At 38.7% G+C, this 24,864-nt stretch overlaps 1 protein-coding gene across 2 annotated transcripts in view; it reads right to left on the minus strand.

The window, feature by feature from the left end:
* The window catches only part of GXYLT1 (glucoside xylosyltransferase 1), a 55,895-nt gene extending 32,310 nt beyond the window's left edge, over positions 1-23,585 (minus strand). The window contains exons 1-3 of one of the 2 annotated variants that reach the window (XM_045801263.2): positions 23,287-23,585; positions 12,958-13,050; positions 2,882-3,053 (exon numbers count right to left, since the gene is read on the minus strand). In XM_045801263.2, coding sequence (XP_045657219.1) covers positions 2,882-3,053; positions 12,958-13,050; positions 23,287-23,507 — 486 coding nt within the window. In that variant the 5' untranslated portion in view covers positions 23,508-23,585. The remainder of the gene's footprint in view (positions 1-2,881; positions 3,054-12,957; positions 13,051-23,286) is intronic. The other variant, XM_045801264.2, reaches the window with a different exon arrangement.
* Positions 23,586-24,864: the final 1,279 nt, after the last annotated feature.

The raw sequence follows: 24,864 nt of genomic DNA on the forward strand, positions 1-24,864 counted from the left end.
TCACCACCAAAAAATCAGAAAGCTGACAGCCTTGCACGTTGTTCATCTACCTCATCGTTACCTGATGTAGAAATCCTATGAATTCCTAAACAGATTAAACTCAAAAAAATTAAGCCCTAGTTTCATTACCAAAGTATGTATAATAGTATCTATTATACACTTAAAGTCAGACCAATATGAAACTGGTCAGAAAATATTTGTCTATGTATTTTTAATACGCGTGGATATTCCTGATAATAAAATACACTGATAAACACAAATCAATGCCAATTTTTGAAAAAAATCATTATAAAAAGCAAAAAGATCTGAAAATCTATAATGAACATGTTTAGTTTTCATACATTTCAAGACACTAAATTCTTTCAAATTCAGTTTAAATATTCTCTCTCAACAGAACTGTCGATTCTAGTTTCCTACAGAGCATTCACAATATACAGGGGGATGGGGCACCTGGGTGGCTCACTCAGTTAAGCGTCCGACTCTTAATTTTGGCTCAGGTCATGATCTCAGGGTAATGAGATCAAGCCCCACGTTGGGCTCTGTGCTACATATAGAGCTTGCTTTAGATTCTCTCTCTTACTCTCCCTTTGCCCCTCCCCACCAGTTTGCAATCACTCTCTAAATAAATAAATAAAATAAAAATTAAAAGTAAATTAGTAATATAAAAATTTAAAAATAATAAACTATTTTTAAAAAACAATACATAGGGGAGAAAAACTAAGTAGTTTATGTAATAGGCTGAAGATGCTCTTTTTTAATTATGACTGTGTTCATGTAATTTTTAAAAACATTAATGCCTTCCAACATAGTTTAAGGGAATATTTTCAACTCCACCATTCTGCTTTGATGTGTCTGTAAATTGGTTTAAAACACTAGCATTTTATTTTCCCTGCACAACTTATAAATCACTTAAAGATACTTTCAATATCAACTTCAAAAGGAAAGCTTAGTCATTTTTTCCTTAACATTCTAATATTTAGTCATCTTTTTTGCAGTAAAAGCATGTTCTACTAGTATTTGATACTTTCATCAAAAACAAAACCAAACATTCTCAGAATTGACTGTAATAGTTAAAAACGAAGTTTAAAAATACAGTATATATTGGGGCACCTGGGTGGCTCAGTCAGTTGGGCATCTGACTCTTGGTTTCAGCTTCGGTCGTGATCTCATGGGTTGTGGGACTGAGCCCCTCAACAGGCTCCGCACTCAGTGGGGAGTCTGCTTGAGGATTCTCTCTGCCCCACCCCACTCAAATAACTAAATAAATAGATCTTTTTTAAAAATACAGTATATATTACACAAGCAATCCCTCAGCCAGATTTGAACAAAACACTGAGGCTGCATATAAGATGAAACAATTATTTCATTTTTTAATTACACTTCAAAAGGTTTCCACAGTTCCATAGCAATCTGTTGCTATTCTCTGAACTATTAAGACAAGAGCAATTCCTTGGTTAATATTTTAGAAAACAATCCAGACAAAGAGATCAAGATCACAATAACACATATCAAAAATACAGACACCAGAGCACCTGGCTGGCTTAGTTGGTACAGCATGCGACTCTTGATCTCAGGGTTTACGTTTGAGCCCCACGTTGGGTATAGAGATTACTTAAAAGTAAAACCTTAAAAAAAAAAAAATAGAGATGCTAGAAATATCTTAGAACAGTAAGTAAAGCTTTATACCACTTGGAATCAAAGATTTTGTTAGAAAACTAAAAGACTTGAGGTCACAAGTAGGATTTTTCACTCAATATTTTGAACTACTTTAACGTGAGAAAACATCAAATACATGTTTTTCTACATAGGGACTATGTTCTACATGTTTCCTACATAAAAGCCAAGCATAAAATCCAAATCAGTTTGAAAACTTAATTTAGTACATAGAGAGATAAACAGAGATAGTGGGGAGGAGAATAATCACAATTATCATCTTTATCACTGTCTCAGAACACAAGGTAGTGAGATTTCAGGTGAATTTTCTTTTTCTTATACGTTCTTCCCCCGTATCCATCTGTTCTACTCTTCTTGCATAGTAATATTTTTTTTTATTGTTAAGGAGGTTATATGGCTGTCCTGATTAAAGAGTGTATTTTTAACCCTCACAAACAGCTGTAACACTATGGTTACATGACTAAGTTCCCAGGCCAATGAGATATTGGCAAGAATGTCATATGCAATTTCTGAAAAATATTCATAGTGGGTAGGAAGGGATTGGCCTTCACTCTTTTCTCCTTGTGTTGGTTAAAATATGAGTGTGAGGGCTGAAGAGTAGCCATCTTGGACCATGAATGAGAAGTCTTATGTTAAAATGGCTCAGCCACAAGACAGAAACCAGAGTCCCTGAAGACATGGAGCCACCATTTACCACAGACTGCCTACTCTCATGTAAGAGAGAAATAAACTTCTATCTTGTTTAAGCCACTGCCAATATAGCCAAACTGACTGTAACTAATACAAAGCCAAAATAAAGAACTTTCTTATCAAAACAAAAAGCCACTTCCTTCCATATTGTCAGTCAAGAGCTCCCACCCCTGAAAACAGAAATAAAATCTTTGTGCACACTTTGTTTGAGGCACTCCCAAGCCAAGGATGGGAATAAAATTAAGTCATAGGACTTTCAGGTCAAATCATCCTGGAGCTATAGCCAGTGAAATAAAACCTCCATGCTTGGCAAAGGACTTTAAGCAACCTACTTCTTTTCAAAACCAAACCTTCCTCTTACACCCTAGATCTCGACTCTTAGATGGAGTGGCAGCCCAACTCTAGGTGGGCAGTTACTGAGTAAATATTTTTGTTCAATGAAGGAATAAAACAACATTCTATGACTATACCATTAAATATTCACCTCTACAGTCTTAAGAAAGTCTCAAATACTTACTATGCCTTTAAAACTGTCGTGTAATTGATCTTCAGCAAAAATATGGAACTGAAGAGGTCTGATGCTGAAAATGATAGCTGACTTCAACATGGTTACAGTTTCTTCCAGTCTTTCACCACAGGCAACCACAGCGAGGTGCATTCTCTGAATGGGCTGCACATTCAGACTATACCTAATAGAAAAGAAAACCACATTTTCCAATAGTTTTAGTACAGGGTAACATGTTAACAACATGGTATTTTGGCCACGTTCAAAAACTGAAGTTCAAAGCAAAGAAATATCAAATTACAAAACAGTACAATGTTGAATCAAGTATATATTTCTATATCCTCGATCAGATTTTCTCAGCCAATGTTCCTCACTAGGAACCAAGAAAAATTACGACTTTCTCAATTCTCCCAAGAATAGCACGTAAGTAGCACCATTCTGCACAGGAAAAAAGCTAATTCATTACTCAGACTGGATACATTAGGGCTTCTCTCCAGGAACTCCCCAAATAACAAAGGGAGCAACACTGATTGAAGGTCTTCCATTCAATTATTTTTTAGCTTTTTTATTTAAAAAAATCTCAAAAACAAATTGAAGTAGAGAAAATACAATAAATCCCCGTGTACCCATCTCCTAACTGCTATAACCATCCATTCAAAGGTATTATTTCATCTAAAAACCCTCTCTACATCCCCTTCACTAACCACCAGATCATTATGAAGCAAACCCAGACACAAATCCATCCATAAATATTTCAGTATTATACCCATTCTTCAACCATACTAATTATAGGAAAAAATTTCCTTCACATAACTTTTTTCACTGATAAACATTCAGTTCCATTCACCAAGTAATCAGTGAAAAGTAAAAAATTTCTGAGGTGGTCTAAAACATACTAGTTAAACATCAGTATGGGATTTTGGAAGGGAAGATTCCCTAAACCCAAGAAACCCAAGTTATTGGCTTAGACTATGTCAGACCCTACTTCTAATACAGAGTAGCAGTGCATAGCACTGGGCCTAAGGAACCTTTCAAAACTCTTGCATCTTAATAGTGAACTAATAATAATTCATTAGCATATAAAGAACAGAATTAATTATGTGTGACTACATTGTTATTAAACAAAATAACCTACTTATAATATTAAATTCCGATCTCACCTGTAATTATGGCATAAAATAATCGTTTTGGAACTGACAGCTAAAGGAATAGAAGAATGGAAGACAACATAAAACAAAACTAATAACACGTTAAGGTATTATAAAGTACAAACATTCTAAACTGAAAACATAAAATTTGACTTTAACTCAATTCTTGCTTACAGAGATCCTTTCTGTAAAATGTATAATGGTTAGAAATTATATTATTTAACATTAACAGTTGTATGTATACATTACTAAGATTTGCAATAGTGGAAATGAGTAATTAATCATTTTCCTTATATTTGCAAGTTAAAATCAACTGTAGTTATATTCCTTAACATAGGACTTTGGAATCTTGAGTATTCACGCGTCCATGGGTTAAAGTGAAACTGAAACTATTTCCTGGGGAAAATCTTGTTCTTGCTCATGGGTAGTCCCTCAACTAACCAGGATATCAGAAAATAGAATTATACTAAGGAATAACATTAAATACAAACAATTGACTATATAAAACATACCTGAATGCCAAATTCATACATCTTAATGTTTTAACATTAAACGTGTAATTATTTTATATTAATAGGATAAAAAAATCAAGTCTGAATATATATAATGTGCTCCCGCTTTTATTGTGGATCTATCCCTTCCTATTAACGAGTCTGTTTTGCTATGAGCCTGGAGATAATATTAAGATAGCTGTCTGAAACTGATGCTTTTCTGGTCTGACTGGGTTCCTAAGGCCTGAAAACAGGTTCACTTCTTGAACATGCGACATTTCTCACTTATGTGAGTACTGGTAACTGTCAGCCTTCAGCAGGGGAGCTAAAAAGCCCCTGAGCCTAAATGCTTATCTTCTAGAAAACACAAGGGTCATTTCCTCCCTGATCCCTCTACTGGGAGGATGAAACTTAAATTCAATACCCTGGTAACTAACCCTTTCTTCAGGCTAATGGGCCAATGATTCTATAAATGAGGTTCTTTGAAACAATCAAACTGTTTTTAAGAAAAAGAAACCTCCCCCAGATAATTCATAAAGTTAAATATTATTACACCTCTTTGTTAATGGTATTAAATGAAGAAGTCACATATAAAGTGCTATTCTTGCAAGAAGCATTATTTACTATATCAGAAATGGTGGTGGGGCGCCTGGGTAGTGCAGTCGTTAAGCGTCTGCCTTCAGCTCAGGGCGTGATCCCGGCGTGCCGGGATCGAGTCCCACATCGGGCTCCTCTGCTCTGAGCCTGTTTCTTCCTCTCCCACTTCCCCTGCTTGTGTTCCCTCTCTCGCTGGCTGTCTCTCTGTCACATAAATAAATAAAAAATCTTTATAAAAAAAAATGGTGGTGATATCTCATTCTTCATCAAGGTTATCATTAAGATACAATACTTTGTCTTTAAAATTTATATTAATTTCCCAGGAATTAAATTTTATGAATAGTTTGAAGTAGGGAACAATTGCCTAATTTTGCACAAGGCTATCCAACTGTGCAAACATCATTTGTTTCAGAGTTAACACAGTTTATCCTTTCCCCACCCACCTGCTGTGCCACTTCCTTCACATAGATGGTGTTAGCAATAGCTTAAGTCTTTTTAAAGCTCTGTTCTTTACCACTGACAGCAATTAAAAAGAAGTAGTACCTCCTCCCTTGGCAGCACCCTCTATCTGTTCCCCTCTTTTCTGTTGAGCCCCTCAGTTTATAACACTGAAACCCCATCTGAGGGGAGGCTATCTACGCCCTCTATACCTAGAGCAAGGTGATATGCACTTGGTTCATCTCAAAGGAGTGGAAGCCACAGTGATAAAAGAAAGACAGGCAATCAAGACACACAACTTCACAGAGCTCTAAATTATCTCATCTTTCAGGTAAATGCCTCCACACCAAGACTTTAGAATTGGCAATAGGCCTGGATTGCTTAACTAGATCCTGCCTTGAAGCTAAAAGCCCAGAGATTTAAAAAGTAAGCCACAATGTGCTGTTTTGCACAGAATTCTCTACACACAAAGACAAGTATCATAAAACCTTCTTAAGAAATAAGTGAAATGTTCTTCAGAGTTTAAAAAAAAAAAAACCCTCTAAAATCAGTACCAGGTCTGACTCCTCCCAGGCATTTCAGCAAGACTTGTTTTAGTCACACTGCCAGCACTCCTTCTACCAATTTCTATGGAAGGAGTATTGTCAACTACATTGCATTTGCTTTTGGTTATATGTCCCTTTTTAGCAAAAGCATTATATACAGTACAGACTCTAACACCTGAAATGATAAAACAAACCATACTTTAAAGATGTCACTGCCTACCACCCTATCCCTAGACCTCAAGAACAGGAAATAATTACAACTCAAAAAAATCTAAAGTAATCTTCCACCACTAGAGGAAGGAATAACTAAAACCTTCTAATAAGATATAGGGAAGCAGCCATTCAAGTAATTTTGGTCCCAAAATGATATAAATCTTGAATGATATAATCTTGTCCGTAAAAATGTGCTATATTTTAATCACAGCGTCAATAAGAGGAAAGTCCCAATGGATTTAAAAGAAATATTTTCCAAAAAGTCATTTTTAAGTCAAACCTATTTTTCTACAGATATATGACTAGAAGGCATTCTACAGATAATTCAAAGGTAATACCTGAGTGCTTCCATGGCTAAATATGGCATAACCTGAGATCAACAGGAATTATGACAGTAATGAATGCTAACGTATAAAAGAAAATGAATCCATAAGTCTAAAAAGATACTAAATAAAGGGGTTGGGGGAAAGGGGAAACCCCTTCTTTAAAAACAAATATTAGCCAATAATGTAGAAGGAAAGACAGAATTACAAAAATCGCTATTTTGCAATCACCACTGTAACCGTTGATTTGAACAAGAATAACGAATGTTACAACCACAGAGTATCAAGGTGTCATCCCCACACATTACAAAGGGGATAAAGGTAGTGTTATATACAGAAATGTGATATCACTACCTTAACCACGTGATCAAAGTTAATCAATGTTAAACGTATGACAGAGCCTTCCTGAGAGCATGCCCAAAGCATCACCTATGCAGTATTCCTGCCCAAAATCCAGAGTCTAATAATGCAAAGACAGGCAAATCCAAACAAAGGAACATTCTGCAAAAACAAAACAAAAATATCATGTCATGAAAGATACCACGACCACCCCACAACCCCCCCAAAAAAAGTCTGAGGAACTGCTCTACAGGGAAGGAGACTAAGTAGATCTCACAGCTGAATGTATTGCATGATCCCTGACTGGGTCCTGAAGGGGGAGGGGGGTAATGTAAAGTTCATTAAAAGAAAACTAAGGAAATACGAATATATATTCTGCCAGTGTTAAATAACTGTGACAGTTTTATTATTATATTGGAGAATGTTTCTGTTGTGAAGTGATACATGCTGAATATTTAGACGTATATCATAATGACTGCAGCTATCTCTCAGATGATTCAGCCAAAAAGAGAAAGTGGCAAATAGGTCAATATCTAGTGAACAGCAGGTAGTGAGTGTGCTCACTATCCTAGTCTTGTAACCTCTGCAGATTTGAAACTTACCAAAGCAAAAAGTTCAGAAGCGAAATCAGAAAAAAAAAAAACTTAGAGTATTTTAGACGATAAATTCTAATACAAACACTGTTAACAGATTTCTAAAACTTAGGAATAGACTTAAGTAACATTTCTGCTATGAAGGAATCATAATAATGTGTCTTCTTTTTCTATTTAGACAGCACAAAAAGCTTTCAGGGTGTTCTTTCAGCCTAGTGTTCTCTCTATAAAAGAAAACAATGTTTAATAATATTTAGGCCAAGAATTAGCATTATAATGAAGTATGCAAAGTCAAACCACATTAAATTTCTGATAACAATCACCTCAACTAAAAAGTAACTGCTATGAACCATCTTTAAAAACTTGCAGTTAAACAAAATGGAAAACTATGTTCAGAAACATTAATAGCAATTTCCTTACTGTATAGCTTAAAAACAAAATGTTTTACTTCTATTTAAAAAAAAGTGTTGAATTATCATACTAGGTAAAAAAAAAAAAAAAAAAAAAAACTACTGCAAAGAGTTGTATATGGGCACCTGAGTGGCTCAGTCAGTTGGGAGTCTGCCTTCCGCTCAGGTCATGATCCCAGGATCCTGGTATCGAGCCTCGAGTTGGGCTCTCTAATCAGCGGGAGCCTGCTTCTCCCTCTCCCTGCCACTGCCCCTGCTTGTACTCTCTGTCAAATGAATGAATAAAATCTTTAAAAAACAAAAATAAAGAAATAAATAGTTGTATATAATCACTTCTGAAACAACACACAATACTTCCACCACTAGAGGAAGGAATAACTAAAACCTTCTAATAAGATATAGGGAAGCAGCCATTCAAGTAATTTTGGTCCCAAAATGTTATATAAATCTTGAATGATATAATCTTGTCCGTAAAAAATGTGCTATATTTTAATCACAGCATGAATAAGAGAAAAGTCCCAATGGATTTAAAGAAATATTTTCCAAAAAGTCCAAAGACCAAATATTTTCTAAAAGACCCAAAATCTTCAGGTTCTTACATATAGCATAAAAAAGAAAATCTAAAAACTTAACACAGAATGTAAGTACTAAATGCTAAAAAATATTTTTAAATAATCTGTAGAAATATAGCTCTAAAAACTAGCAGGGGCCACTCAAAGTAATACACATAACATTAAATTCACCTATAACTACAGATGCCATAAACCGAAAATCAATTCCCATCATAAAGATTAAATATTTTAAAACCTCAAGCTGCAAAAAATTAGTACAAAAGAGAATTTTTAAATAATAATACTAAAATTAAGAGATTGCTTAGAGGCACCTGGTTGGTTCAGTCAGTAGAGCATGCAACTCTTGATCTTGGGGTTGTGAGTTCAAGCCCCATGCTGGGCCTAGAGCTTATTTAAAAAAAAAAAAAAACAACAGCAAGAGATTGCTTAATAAGGAAAACAAAAAATGAAACTAGGAAGATACCTGTAATCAATGGCAAAAACAGAATATATTATATTAAGATCATAAAATAAGCATTAAAACCTCAAGAGGTAAATATCAATACAGAAAATATATAGAACAAAAGACTAAGAAGCTCAAGAAATGTAGAAATACGTTCAGCAAATAATCAACAAACTATAAATCAGTAGTACTCTACCATTTTACTCTAACAAATGGTAAAATTATAATTCCCAACAATGCTAAGGTCATTGTAACACCTGTACATTCACACAATGCTGGTGCAGACTTTAATCCGTATCATTTTTAGAACTCAACTTAGTAATACAATTCATTCTCTTTAATAAATATTTGAACTTCTTTCATATGCTACACACTGGGGATAAGCAAGAAAGCCACAATCCTGACCGCATACAATTTACAGCCAATTGCAAAAAGACGGGATTTTAAAAGATTTAATGGGAAAGCATGGTAACCACTTCAGTAGAAAAAAAAGATTGTTAAGGAAGCTCACTATACAAACATCAAAAGGAGTCTGGAAGTGCTGGGGAAAATCATTAGTGATTTACTGGTTGCCAAACACCTTGCTCAGCAAGGGGCTTGAATGATGAACAACACATGGTTATCTATCTGCAAAGCTAACAGTCTGGAAGATTCACAGCCACAATAGACGAGTAATACAGTGACAAAGAGGATACCGAGAAGGGAGAAGCAGTGGGTAAGGAAGGGAAATCACTGGATAAGAAGTGACGAGCACAATAACTAAGGGAATAGGAAGCAAGAGGCTATCAGAAGCAACAGTATAATAGGAGCTGGGTAGAAGAGTCGCTGCGGACTGACGCGAAGAAAGTCAGTCATAAACCAGGATACAAAACACAGATGAGGGAAGGTGTGAGAAGCCACATCATGAACTCAAGTTTAAACAAGAGAATCTACAGCATCTAAATCAAAAATGACCAAAATGCAGCTGGAAACAGTTCTAGAGCTCAGAAAAGAGCTCTGGAATAGAGGTATCAGTTAAAAAGATTATCCCGGGAGCACCTGGGTGGTTCAGTCAGTTAAGCGTCTGCCTTTGGCTTAAGTCACGATCCCAGGGTCCTGGGACTGAGTCCTGTGTCGGGCTCCCTGCTGTGCAGGAAACCTGCTTCTCCCTCTCCCTCTGCCACTCCCCCTGCTTGTGCCCGTTCTTTCCCTCTCTCTCAAATAAGTAAAATCTTAAAAAAAAAACAAAAACAAAATGAATGAATGAATGAATGAATGGAAAAAAGATCATCCTGTGACTATCCAGGGAGTGCGGAGAGAAAAGAACAGGGTCCTAAGGAACATTAATATCCAGGAGTCAGGACAGGGAGAGTGGTCCAGAAGCAGAGAGATCAAGTAGCTGAGACCCTGGTCTTAAGAGCCAGAGACTGACAGAGTTGAAAGAAAGAGGAAGTGGTAACCAGTGTCAAAGGGACCAAAAAAAGTGAGATTGGGCCCCAAAAGAACAATTCAGAGGTCAGAGGTGACTTCACAGTAGGAGAGGGGGGTTAGTCAGAGAGCCAGTGCTGCTCAGGCAGATTGAGGAGGGTTGTTGTTGTTTAAGGGCCTAAAGTCAGTAGATACTCTTAGAAGTCTTGCTGGTAAAGAGAAACAGAGTAAACAAAGAATGCTTGAAGGAAAAAAGGGTTGAGTAGAAATTTTGTGTTTGGTTTTGTTTCAAGAACAGAAAAAAGAGGAGAGGTGTGAGGATTCTGACAAGCTGCTGGGATGCAAAGATTGGTCAGGAAATGACTTAGTAAATGCAGATACAAATTACTAAAAGCTGATGCACATCAAAAGCAGTTTTTCTTTTCTGTTATTTTATGTTCACTGTGTAAATTAATTGGGAGGAAATAATCCCCCAGATAAGCTTTGATCAAAATAAAAGTCACACGGTATAAAGAATTCCAACTGGGAAAGCTGGGGCAGGCCTGGGAGGAAAACAGTGCCAGCTAAGGGCCCACTTGGTGCCTGGCAAAATGTGGACTTCAGGTTGTTAGTAATTGGGAATTTCAAAGAAGCTTTACCAGGTGGGCAGACAAGCTCTTACAGTTAAGCAAAACTGAGGTGCTACTTAGAGTTAATACTGTAAGGTAGGGTGAGAATGATATGGCAATTGTACGGCATCCTGGCTTGTCTCCATGTTCCACCAGAGTAAATGTGAGGGATCCTAAGTTCTAAGAAAGAAACTAAACGTGAGAGATTTTACATAATGATTTGATACATTTAACAAAATGGTTATAGATATATACTGTGGATTTAACATTACAAGTAGAGAGTGTAAAAGGAAAGTTTAACTTTTAAAATCTCAAATTTTGAAAAGTAACTAGCACAGGGTTTACAACATTATGTATCCATCCATCCACATGTAATTCTTTCCAAGGAATACTTGGAAACATTAGGAAAATAATGAGTTGGAGAAGCCAAAACAAGAGAAATAATAAGCAGGGGCTCCAGGATTCAGATTAGATCAACTTCCCTGGGGTATGCTTGCACTCAGTAGAGGGGGAGGGAAGATTATTACTCATGTTGTAACTTACAAAAGGACCGGAGTTGTATAAATCAGGGTATACAGTTTTCAAGCTTACCCAGCTTTCAGAGTGAGTAGATTTATGTCACAAGGCTGGAAATAGCAAAGTGGTGGCTGTTAATACTCTATTCATTAGCAAACTTTCATAAGAATGAAAAATACAGAGCTCCAATTGTCCAAATTTAAGAACAAGCTGAAGGATAACATTATCCTCAAAAACTTATTTTTTAGAAGTTTGAATAATCTGATTTAACTAGCTCATATTAAAATTTCAATCACCCAATTTTTTCCATAGCAATTAGATATAATAATGGATTTCAGTTATTCCTTCCCAGTTGTTCATGGAATGTATAATGTATCATGAATACAAGAACATAAAAATATATACTACTAATATATATAAAGAATGTAGTTCTTCCCACCTAAAATGCTTTACCTCCTGTTCTTGAGCCTAATTTCCATGTTCTTCATGCAGTCACTCCCACCAGGAAGCCTTTCCTGATGCCTTAAGATGATCCCACCTTAAGATGACTCGCTTGTTTTTCCCATCATCACAGCTATAACTTGTCACCCTCTCTCTTTATCTCAGGTTTACAAGCCCCAGAAGGATGGAGCCACATTAACTAGACTCAGAGTCGGGTTCTAAGCACGTGGCCCTTTGCCCAGCAAATAGAATAAGTAGAATTAAAATTTAAATTAATCATAAAGACAGTAAAAATAGGTGGCTCTCAAAGAAATTTTACTCTTAGGAAGGGATTTCAGGCTACTGCCTCAGTATCCCCTACCACTATGTCACGGAGACGGTCTGATAGCCCATTCCTATCAACACTTCTTTCACTGAAGGTAAGAGCAGAATCCAAGGCCTTCATTATCCAGAGCCATGCACAAAGCCCAACTACTGAGCAACACACAAGCTCAATAAACAATGTCATGTCAATACTAGCTCCTTCATTAAACACTTAAACACTTATTTTTATCTTCTCATTCCTCAATATTCAATTTCTCTGATAATAATCAACATAATCCTGCCCCAATTGTCCCCATTAACCTACAAAATGTTTTTTTCAGCAGCTTTAAATGCCATATATGTTTGTAAATGTCAAGGGAAGTCTATCTTTATCACCTGTTTAATACTTTATCACCCAGTTACCTAAAATTATATCATAATTGCTCCTAAGAACAATAGTTTACCTTAATAACACCTAAAAACAAGTTAGAGCATTTTATACACAGTATATACTAAAAATTAGTTATAACAACTATAAAATAGGATAAACAGAAAACCCAATCAGAAAATGATTCATTTGCTTCTAAGACAATATTAAATTACACGAAAAGAAACATTTTTGTGTCCTATTACAGTCAAAAATTTACTATGTACTATCTAATCTTACCTACACTGATCTACCAATTGAATTTAGGTGCCTACCTAAAAGCCGCTTCCCAAAAGCAGTTCATTCCACAAACATCAGAGGGCAGCATCCAATAGGGATTCCAGTAACACAGAGAGAAATCTTTACACCTAACAGAGTAAGACAGAAATAAAGAGTCCTATGTGAGTATTTCGGTTTAAAACTAACAAGGAATTTACTTAATAACATAATAACTTACTGTTCTATTTTATAGCAACAAAACTGCAAATCCAATTCTGCGAATTCAATCTGGCTAAGGTAACTTGAGGAGTTTTGGAAATTTCTCCCTTATTCAAGGTACCATTATTTTAAATAGAACTTTAAAACCGCTAGGTAGAATATAGTACAGACTGAAAAACCATTTCCTAGTCAGGAACTCTCCAAACATATTAAAATTCCCTCCTCAGATGACACAGAAAATATGGGAATACTTCTGAAATTTTCCTTTGTGTACTACACATATCCCCCTAAAATAAAATCCATTTCAGCCAAACAAAATATTTGCTTATCCTAGAGCAAAATTAAAATGCCACAAATGCTGACAGAAAAGGAAGAGAGGGTCTTTGAAGGCTTTTAAATCAATCTTCAATCCAAGCTAGTTGTATGGTGAAAAGATAAGAAAACACGCTGATATCCATGGCTCAGTTTCATTATGTACATTATCTTCGCTTCTTCATTCTGCTATATTACACAAGCTAAAATGGAAGATTAAGTGTAGTCTTTCCTCTTAGATTGCAGGTCAGAGCTCATAACAACAGCCATAACACCTCACCTTACAAAAAGTACGTTTTTCATTGTTAGTACTTTTCAAAACAATAGTTTAGTTTGAAATTCACTGCAGTGAGGCCTGGATACTAAAGCAAGTATGTATGAAATCAGGGTGAGTCACTAAACCAGGTCACCTCACGTCCCCTCGCTTTTTCTTGCTATAAATTCAATTATGTTACTGTTCTTACAGCAAAAGGTCTATGAAATTTCATACTTGCAAAGACTTCTGGGGGCACCTGGGTGGCTCAGTTGGTTAAACATCTGCCTTTGGCTCAGGTCATGATCCCGGAGTCCTGGGATCAAGCCCCACATGGGGCTCCCTGCTCAGCGGGGAGTCTACTTCTCCCTCTCCCTCCACTACTCCTTCTGCTTGTGCTCTCACTCTTGCTCTCTCTCTCTCTCAAATAAATAAAATCTTAAAAAAAAAAAAAAAAGATTTCTAATCATATCTTTCACAAATGCCAACAGTCCTGGGCAGAGGATCTCAAACCCAGGCTACAGAGCAAAATCACCCAGAGAGCCCCATACAAGAACTATTAAATAAGAATCTGAGAACAGGGTGGGACACAGACGGTTTTTTAAATGCTGCCTAAGGACCCTGGGTGGCTCAGTCAGTTCAGCGTCTGCCTACAGCTCAGGTCATGATCCCAGGGGCCTAGGATCAAGCCCTGCATCAGGCTCCCTGATCAGTGGAGGGTGCTTCTCCCTCTGCCTCTCCCCCTGCTTGTGCTTGTGCTCACTCTGTCTCTCAAATAAACAAAATCTTTAAAAAATAAATAAATAAGATGCTGCCTAAATAATTCTGTATACTACTGCATAAAAACCTGCAAAGTCAGGGGCGCCTGGGTGGCAAAGCGGTTAAGCATCTGCCTTCGGCTCAGGGCGTGATCCCGGCGTTGCGTGATCCTGGCATTACGGGATCGAGCCCCACATCAGGCTCTTCCGCTATGAGCCTGCTTCTTCCTCTCCCACTCCCCCTGCTTGTGTTCCCTCTCTCGCTGGCTGTCTCTCTCTGTCGAATAAAAAAAAAAAAAAAAAAAAAGAAATCTTAAAAACCTGCAAAGTCAGAATTTTAAAATCAATAGAAAAAGTTGTATTATAATTTGGTGTACCTTCACATGGACACCATTTTCTTTTTTTTTTTTTTTTTTTGAGATTTTATTTATTTATTCGACAGAGATAGAGACAGCCAGCGAGAGAGGGAACACAAGCAGGGGGAGTGGGAGAGGAAGAAGCAGGCTCATAGTGGAGGAGCCTGATGTGGGGCTCGATCCCATAACACCAGGATCACGCCCTGAGCCGAAGGCAGACGCTTAACCGCTGTGCCAGCCACCCAGGCGCCCCTGGACACCATTTTCAAGCCCAGTATATCTTTTTTTTTTTTTTTCTTAAGATTTTATTTATTTATCTGACAGAGAGAGAGCACAAGCAGGGGGAGAGGCAGGCAGAGGGAGAGGGAGAAGCAGGCTCCCTGCCGAGCAGGGGCTTAATTCCAGAACCCTGGGATCACACCCCGAGCCGAAGGCAGTCGCTTAACGAACTGTTCCACCCTAGGCGCCCCCAAGCCCAGTATATCTTAATTTAAATGGTTGATAAAGCAGAGAAAAAAAAATGTATGCAGACCAGTAAAATCCAGGACTCAATCGGAAGTCTTTATCCCCTACCAGGCATGGTTATGTATTTTTTAAGTCTTGCATTTCCATACGAGAGATAGGCTCAGTGGTGGTGGTAACAGCTAACACAGAGTCCTTTTCAGATTCAAGAGCTTTCACATTCAATTAAGCATCACAACAAATCTGCTCATACAGAGATCTCCATCTTTTAGATACAGAGGTTATCACAGCTTTCTTTCAACAAATCCACAATTTATTTATACTCAACACCTACAGTGCACCTTTGTTCCAAGAAGGGCATAACTAATCTGGTTATTCCATCTCCTGCTATCAAACCTTACAGCAGTAGAAAATGGAAATGGAAAATGAAGCCTCAAGAAAATGACTCCCTAATTAAATTCTTCCATAAAAATTATCCATTGAAATTATATAGTAATACAGTTTTCTGCCTCAACTTGCACTCTTCAATCTCCCACACCTAGGCAAACACAAATCTATCTTCTTTTTTGTTTTTTTTTTAAAGATTTTATTTATTAATGTGACAGAGAGACAGCCAGCGAGAGAGGGAACACAGCAGGGGAGTGGGAGAGGAAGAAGCAGGCTCCTAGCAGAGGAGCCCGATGTGGGACTCAATCCCGAAACGACGGGATCACACCCTGAGCCAAAGGCAGACGCTTAACGACTGCGCTTCCCAGGCGATCCTATCTTCTTCTTCTTCTTTTTTTTTTTTTTTGGTGAGAGAACATCTTTTTTTTTTTTTAAGATTTTATTTATTTGAGAGGGAGAGAAAGCACAAACAGGAGAGAGAGTCAGAGGGAGAAGCAGACTCCCCGCTGAGCAGGGAGCGGGATGTGGGACTGGATCCTGGGACTCTGGGATCATGACCTGATCTGAAGGCAGTCGTTTAACCAACTGAGTCACCCAGGTGCCCCACAAATCTATCTTCTGTCTCTAGATTTGCCTGTTACAAATACTTCACATAAGTGAAATCATACAATATGTGGTCTCTTGAGTCTGACTCCCTTCAGGCTGAACCCTGGAATATATTTTCAAGGTTCATCTACTCTAGTATACTTCGGTACACTTCATTCCTTACCAGTACACTTCATTTCTCTTTATGCCCAAATAATGGATGGATATACCACATTTTGTTTAGTCATTCATCAGTTGATAGGCATGTGGGTTGTTTTCCACCTTTTGGCTATTATAAATAATGCTGCTATGAACATTCATTTACAATTTTTCTCCAAATATATGTTTTCAATTCTCTTGCATATATACCTACAAGTGGAATGCTAGAAACTATAAAGTTATTAATGCAGACGAAACTGCAGGGGAAAAAAAAAGTTTTAGGTAAGTTTCATAACCATAACTCAATGTCAAAACACAAGTTTTTTTTTAGAAGGGATGTTTTTCTTTATGTCTTTCTTTAATGGAAATATAAAACATGTGCACTAGTGAGTACACATACCACTATTAAAAAAAATCATAAAATACTGATGTGCTGCTGGCAAGAGGTAGCATAATTTAATGTTTATTTCCCAAACTTACATTCTCTTATTTAAAAAATGGTTTTGAAGATTGAGAGTGGAAACTCATTACGTACCAGTAACTGTTATTACAAGCAAAGATTAGAAAAAAAACAACTAATCTGGAGACAGATAGCAACTGTACTTTCAGGCCAGAAAAAAATAAAGTTAAAAAATATTGGGAAAGTAAAGGTAGTTATCCAAGTTCTGGGCATTATCCAAGTTGCTTTTGTTTTTATTCATTAAAACTGTTGGAGGGGCTACGGTGTGGCTCAGTTGGTTAAGCGTCTGCCTTCAGTTCAGGCCATGACAGCCAAGTCCTGGGATGGAGCCCCGCATCAGGCTCCCTGCTCAGCCTCCCTACTCAGCTGGGAGTCTGCTTCTCCCTCTCCCCCTGCCCCTCCCTCCTCCTACCCCACCCTGTGCTCCCTCTCTCTCTCAAATAAATAAAATCTTTAAAACGAAAAAAAAAAAAAAAAAACTACTGAAAATGGAATATCAGAAATATAGTACTACATTCAAAGAGGTAATTCTATCAAATAATTTAATGGGGCAAAACTCGAAGTTGAGCTTAGTGGGTCTCTTCAGTAAACAGTGACACCCAAAATCAATGAAGTCCATAAATGCAAATCTTCTTCACTGTGGAATAAATTGAAATAAAACTTTACTATGACTCATCCTCAAATTTCATATGGCATAATGCTTCTAGTTCTAGGTGGCTTGTCTACAAAGTGATCAAGGGGTAGCACAAGGGATGTTGTGGTGATAACAGCTGTGTTTGTGGGGGTGGTTGCATGAATTTACATATGTAATAAAACTGCATGAAACTACACATACACATACGAACGCATGTAAAACTGGTGATATCTGAATACAGTCCTCGGAAAAATGTCAATTTCTGGGGTTATAATACTGTACTAAATTGCTATATATATTCTAATTGTAGTAGTATTGTACTTTGCTCATATAAAATCCTACTATTGGAGGAAATGGTGAGTGATACAAGGGTATCTCTGAAACTTCCTGTGAATTTATATTTATTTTAAAAGTTAAAAAAATTATCAAAAAATTCCCAAAAATTCCAGTACTTGAAGAATTGAGATATTTCACATGCTCAGGATTAAGCAGAGCATTTAACTATATAAACTCTTGAAAATAACAGTTCTTAAAGTTGAAGTTTACTTAAATCTGGTAACAGAAGGTATTTTGTACTTTTAAATTAGCCTGGAAAATGTACTTGTCAGTTCAAAACATCTACCATAGTCATGAGGCTTTAGTGAAAACCATACACAACTTACAGTCAGGGATAAGTTTAGGCACATCCAGCAAAAGAATGTGGAAGTCTGAATGAAGTGCTGCGAGCCACCAGTGCAACCTCAAGGCACAGATACCTACACGGTGACTGCGGCAAGAAAAACAGAGACGCTCTCAACCACATTAAAGGAAGACCATTTCCATGATACTGACAAATCAGCATTATTTGAAGATCAGTACCTGGGTCACTTATTTTCAACTAAAAATTGTCTCCAGACAACTTAATTTCTAGCTCTGTCAGGTTTTCACTTCTTTTTCTTAAATCTCTAATTTAATGAATACTTAGGGCAAAAAGGACTGCTTATATACAAAAGGCAATGAACAATTGTTTATCTATTTCAAAACTAAGCATCACATATAGTACCCAACTCCCTCCTCCAGGAAAAAGAAAAAAAAAAAAAACACCTGTATTAAAGATTTAAATGTTAAAAAAAAAAGTAGGGGGGGAAAAACCCTCTGGTAGAAAGTTTTCCTATGCATGACAAAGATAAAAATGGCAAAGGAAAAAACTGCCAATCTGAATACATAAACATTTTAAACTTCATATGGTAAACACACAGGTAAGTTAACATGAGGGGGGCAAGTATTTTCAGCAGGTATGGCACAGATAATAACTTTAATGTGTTAAAAGAGGATGTCTAAATCAAAAGTACACATGCCTTTTTTATTAGCCTAATCAGTTTCCCCTCCAACAACATAGAACAAAATAATTTTAATTAAGTAATTACTAGTCAGATTTGTGCTAAGCACTCTACAACCATGTGAAGTATGATCCTCAATGAACTAAAATACAAGTGTAGGGTATTGGTTTTACGTAAGATGGCTCTGCATGAACAAAGCAGAAATGAAGGTAGCTTTAGTAAGTAATTTGTTTCACTATTCTTCTCTCTTCAAAAATGACTTCAGGGAAGAGCGAAAGAAATTTCTCCACTAAAAACAGCAGTGTGAAAACAGTGGTGAAATCTTTCTCAGCTACATTAGTGATTCTCAATCTGTGGTTCTATAACAATAACCTGGGGCACATATCTAAAATATAGATTCCCAGACCCCACTAACAGGCACCTGGTTTAAGCAGGTTTGAACTGGGGCCTAAGGACAGGATTTTTCCCAGAGGTCAGAAATTGAGGGAAAAAAAATTTTTTTAATTCAAATTTAAATGACTGAGGGGACCCCGGGTGGCTCAGCTGGTTAAGCACCAGACTCTGGGATTCAGCATGCGTCCTGATCTCAGTGAGATGGAGCCCTGCGTCCCTGGAGCTGCACTCAGCAGGGAGTCTGCTTGGATATTCCCTCTGCCCCTTCCCCCACTTGCACACTCACTCTCTTTTTCTCTCGCTCAAATAAATAAATAAATCATTTTTTAAGATTTTTTAAAAATTTATTTGAGAGAGAGAAAGAGAGCACAAGCCGGGGGAGGGACAGAGGGAGGAAGAGAATCCTTCATCAGACTCCCCAGACTGCCTGCTAAGCGAGGACCCTGGGATCATGACCTGAGCCAAAGGCAGATGCTTAACTGACTGAGCCACCCAGGTATCCTAAATAAGTAAATCTTAATTTTTTATATAAATGATTGAAACCACCACCACATTAACTACAGTGTTACTGTGCTAGACACCATTTTCAGTCATCCATTCAAAATACTTCATTTCAGTTCTCACACATAACCCCATATCATACTCCTACCGCTAATCTAACTTATGAGGAAATGTATTCAAGGTTCACACAGCCAAACATATGGTAAAGCTGAAGTCTGTCTCCAAAGCCCTAAAGATGTTCAGTACATCCTACTAGTGTTCACAAGGTCCAGGAGAAATGAGAATTCAATGGCCTCACCAGTGAGGTGACTTGACACACAAACAGCATGATGCGTCCAGAAATGGTTATCACTGAAATGCTTAGTAATTTCTTGATTCCCCACTTCACACCACCATACAGCTATAATAGGACGAAATCCTGATAATCACCATCAAGATTCATCAGTGAAATGTTAGAATTTAATCATTCTGAGTAAAGTCACAAAACAGTCTAACTCCTTCTACAGAAGTCCTATATTTATACTGAATAACTTAACAGTCTGTCCATGTCGAACAGCTTAAGAGAGTTTCTCTATGTGGAAGGACCATTGCCTAGCCAGCATTCCCCTCTTTAAGACACCACTCATCTCCAACACCAATCATGTTATCCTGTCTACCACAAGGATGTGCAAGTGACACAGAGCCAGAGAATCAGAGGTCACCGTTCTTGACAACACTAACTAGTTCATGGGTGGACATGTGATGCAAACAAGTCCAATGAGAACCTTTTCCTAGAAATTTTTATTTGAGATTAAAGAACAAACACTGCAAAGAGCCCATGAACAAAGCCTGTCTACAGTGGAAGAGAATAAGAGAGTCCTAGTCCTTACAGTCCCTGGAGCTGCCAGGGGAATTTTCCTTTCAATTTTATTCCTGCCAGCAATGCATATAAACCTATAAATATGTTTTGCTTAAATCAGTTGTATCGGATTTAATCACTGACAACTAAGGATTCTATTTACAAACTGACTAAGTATTACCTACATTTTATAGGTAAGAAAACTGAAGTAGAGGTGGTCAAGGTTTCACAGCAGAGACAGGAAGAGAACAGGTTTGTCTACTCTATGACCTGCACATTTTCTAATTATCAAAATATAATGGATTCAAACAGGATACACCAATTAATAGATTTCACTGAAAAACTGTTCCTATCATTTTAGAAATTTTACTTTGAGAACTTGGAACGACCTTTCCAAGTAATTTATTGTCATGGAATTCCATGCAACAAACAATTTCGATAAGATTTGACCAATAAAACATACTGGGTATAACCTAGATTCCATATTTTAAATGAATGAGAGAAATAATAAAGTTTTTCAGGTAAGGCTGCTTCAAAAAAGGTAAGAATGCAACGAAAATCAAGTCCTACCAAAAAAAGGAAGATGTTGCTTGCCTCATACCCCATTTTTCACGGATGTAACACTATGTAAACTAGACTCATCACAGAAACTTTACAGAAGAGCCCTAAAGAATCAAAGGATACAATCCTGGTCCAATTACTGATGTCTTCTGGATCCTGGTCAAATGATTTATACAAAGGAAGAGACGTTAAAGATAGGTATCTACTCCACATCCTGCGGTAGCCAAAAAAGTTGAGAAATTTCTATGAGAAATCTTAAAAAATGTTATAAGTAGTATCTAAAATTAAGACTCCTGATGTGTTAAGAATTCTCCTGACCTTAATCAAATTGTAGAGTAAAAATATAACAATCACATTTTTTCATGCTGTTTCTTCGCCCAAAGTTGTTATACAAGCACATGTGGTGAAATGCACTTTACCACATTTTTACCAAAAGACTAAAACACTTTTAGTTTTAAGTTAGAGTTATGCCTCATTTAAAATGAGAACTTAACGCTGCTCAAAGGACCTGTAAATATACGGCTTTTTAGTTGACTTGGACACATCAAACTTAAAATTTCAGTAATAGCTCTATAAAACATTTATTAAAATGAAGTGCTGGGGCACCTGGCTGGCTCAGTCAGTAGACACACGACTCTTGATTTTGGGGTGATGCGTTCCAGCCCCACGCTGGACATAGAGATTACTTTGAAAAAAATCTTAAAAAAAAATACTGAGGTGCTTATTCTGAAGTTCAAATAAAGTAATTTTGTTCAAATCGGCTAGCCAAACAAATACAATTTACAAAAATCTGTCACAATATAAAGTATAAGTATCTGAGACAAAGCACTAAAAATGAAAGTCACTCTACCAAATTGAAATCTAATGATAATCATAGTCCAATTTCATCCAACGTTTTAAAATGTTGCTTCCTTACAATTCTACTCACTACAAAAACAATTTTCTTTTCCATAACTTTAAATGCTTCACAATCACATAAAAGACCATGAACAGCTTTTCGCGAGCCTCATTACTCAGGAGCTCATTCAGGTCTTCAGTCACCGCCTCTCCCAGGGCTGATAACTTAGAAGAGTTGACAAACCTGACTGGAAGTAGTTCTGCTTTTATGAATAGAGTCAGGGATTTGCCTGACTGTAATCAAATCCTGGGGTAAAAACATGACAGTCCAGCTTTCCCAAGCTGCTCCTATGCCCAAACGTCCTGCCCCTTTCATTTTGAAAACGACCATCAACTCTCAGAAGAATGTTAAAGAGCCTGCAGCTGACCTGCCCTCCCTCCTCTTACCAACCCCATAGTTTCTGACACCAAAGCAGACTGCCTCTTACTAAGGGAGCACTCCCAGTCGTTTCCAGACAGGTGCCCACAGATAAAGGAGCCGATTTTTCAAGGAAGTGGAAACGCTCTGATTTTGTTAAGCGTTCATAATGCGCCGCATTCTTTTTAAAATCTCAGTAGATTCCAACTCTGGCAGTGATTTGTGTAAATACACGTAAGTCATTATGTTGCTTTTCAAACGCCGATTTTTAAAGAAAGATATCCCATCCCACAAAACACGTGAGCATGTTAAGTATCGCTCATTTTTCTTAATTTGCTGTAAGTTTCACAACAGACCGATGCTTCCTAAAGAAAAATTCAAAATACGCATAAAAGCTCTGTCTAGATTTAGCTAACAGACTGATACTGAAAATTCAAGCGTTAACACACAAAAATTAGACGCCCCATTCAGGAGAGGGGGGGGGGAATTGAACTAGGGCGCCAGCCTGATGTTTAAATATCTCAACTCGAACTCCATGGAAACAAGAGGGAATTCCCACTAGCCAGACAGCAAGAAGGCTTTTGTGGGGCACCTTTTACTTTCAATGAATTCTGTAAGGAGAGAAAAAGCAACTGTCAATTAAAAGTTGAAAATTAATTTCTATCCGCTTTAAAAAACGCATAAGGAATGGGTCAGAAGACAAATACAAAGAGCATGGGGTGCTCTCGGACTAGGCTCACCCCCGCACGGAGGGGAAGGAGGGAAATGAGAGAAGGGGTCAGAGACGGCGGCAAAGAAGCGGGAGGCGCGGGCCCGGCGGCGGGAGGCGCGGGACAGACCCGCGAGCCGCCCGGGCCAGGGCGAGCCCCGCGCCCCCACGCCCGCCGCGCCACTCGCCCCGGCCCCGGCCCCCTGACAGGGAACGGCGCGTACCTGTCCGACCGGCCGGGATGCGCTGCGGGGCCCGCGCTGCCCACCCCTCTGGCGCCGCCGCGTCCGCCGCCCGCGAGCCAGGAAGCCGCCGCGGCCTGCGGCTTCCCGCCACCGCCGCCCGCTCCTTCCTCCAGGGACACGGCGAGCTGGCTGAAGGCGTAGAGGAGCGAGCAGAAGCCGCAGGCCAGGCACAGCACCACGACGCGCAGGTAGCGCCGCATCGCCCCTGCCCCGCGCGTCAGCCGCTGCCGCCGCCGCCGCCACCACCGTGCCGCGCCCGCCCGGCGAACTGGAGCGTAGGGAGCGGCACAGCGCAGCCGCGGCCGCAACAAGTTCCTCCTCCGCGGCGGCCTTGAGCCCGCCCCTCCTTCCTCCTCACCCCCTCCCTCCCTCCCTCCCTCCCCTCCTCTCCTCGCCCCGCCCAACCACCTTCGCAGGCTAGCCGACTACCCGCCCGGGGCCCTGACACCGCCTCCGCCGCCGTGGGCCCCTCCCCGGAGTGCGGGCAGCTGCTGGAGGCGCAGGCGCAGGGAGCGCGAGAGAATCGGCGTGCGGGGGGTCTGAGGGGAACGCCAAAGGAACTCGGGGCAGGTAACTCCAGTGGCTCCGCAGTGCAGAGGAGGGGTGTGGCGAAATGAACGCGGCGTTGGAGACAGCTGACCCAATTCAAATTATGGTTCTTCCACATGGTAGTTTGTGACGTTGAGCAGCCTAAATTCCCTGAGCAGGTTTCTTCATCTCTAACACGGAGGTAATATCCTCATCATAGGGTGGTTGCAAAGATTAAGTTGCTTAACTCACGAAAAACACCTTGCACCTGGAAGGCATTTGATTAAGCCATTTTTCAGTTCTATCCTCCTCAGCAGGGACTTCCCCAGCCTCTAAGTTTCTATAATACTGTACGAGCCATTTTCATCCAGATATTTAATTACCTCGTAATGCTGTTGAGTATGCATATCTTGCCTCCCAACGAGCATGTTAAGGGCATGTTCAGCTGAGGTCCTCCCTATTCCATCTTTTTGACCTTCTCTACAACACATCATTTGCATGTCCATAACAGTAATAGTCTCCCTAAAGGGCTTTCTCTTTAGCTTTCCATTTCTTCTCCCTCTTCATCAGCCATATTTCCACTCCATTCATTTATTGAACATTTATAAAGCACCACCAAGTGCCAAGAACTATGTGAGTACTTTGGGGTATAAAGACACCTAGTTGGGCATGGGGTGGGCAGTAAATAAGTACATAAATAAATGGGACTTATCAATAAGCGTAAATAAGTAAATGAAGGACAATAAGTAAGTAAGTGGGACTTGTAACACGTGCAATACCATGATACAGACATTAGGATATAAGCCTGTAAAGGTGTGGGCAAACACAAAAAGAAGTGATCAGTTCTACTGAGGTCATGGTCAAGAGACACTTCTTAGTAAAAGAGGCACCAGAGTCTTGGGTAGGGTAAGGGAAGGAATTGCAGGCTGAGGGATCAATGAAACAGGTTCTTGTATTGGGGGAACTGTGAGAAGTTTGATACCACCAGCTACGTGAACGCAGGGGAGGGTATGATAAGTGATAAGACTA

Source organism: Ursus americanus, chromosome 25 (genome assembly GCF_024610735.1).
Source record: "Ursus americanus isolate L20-20 chromosome 25, mUrsAme1.1.p, whole genome shotgun sequence".
NCBI classification, from domain to species: Eukaryota; Metazoa; Chordata; class Mammalia; order Carnivora; family Ursidae; genus Ursus; species Ursus americanus.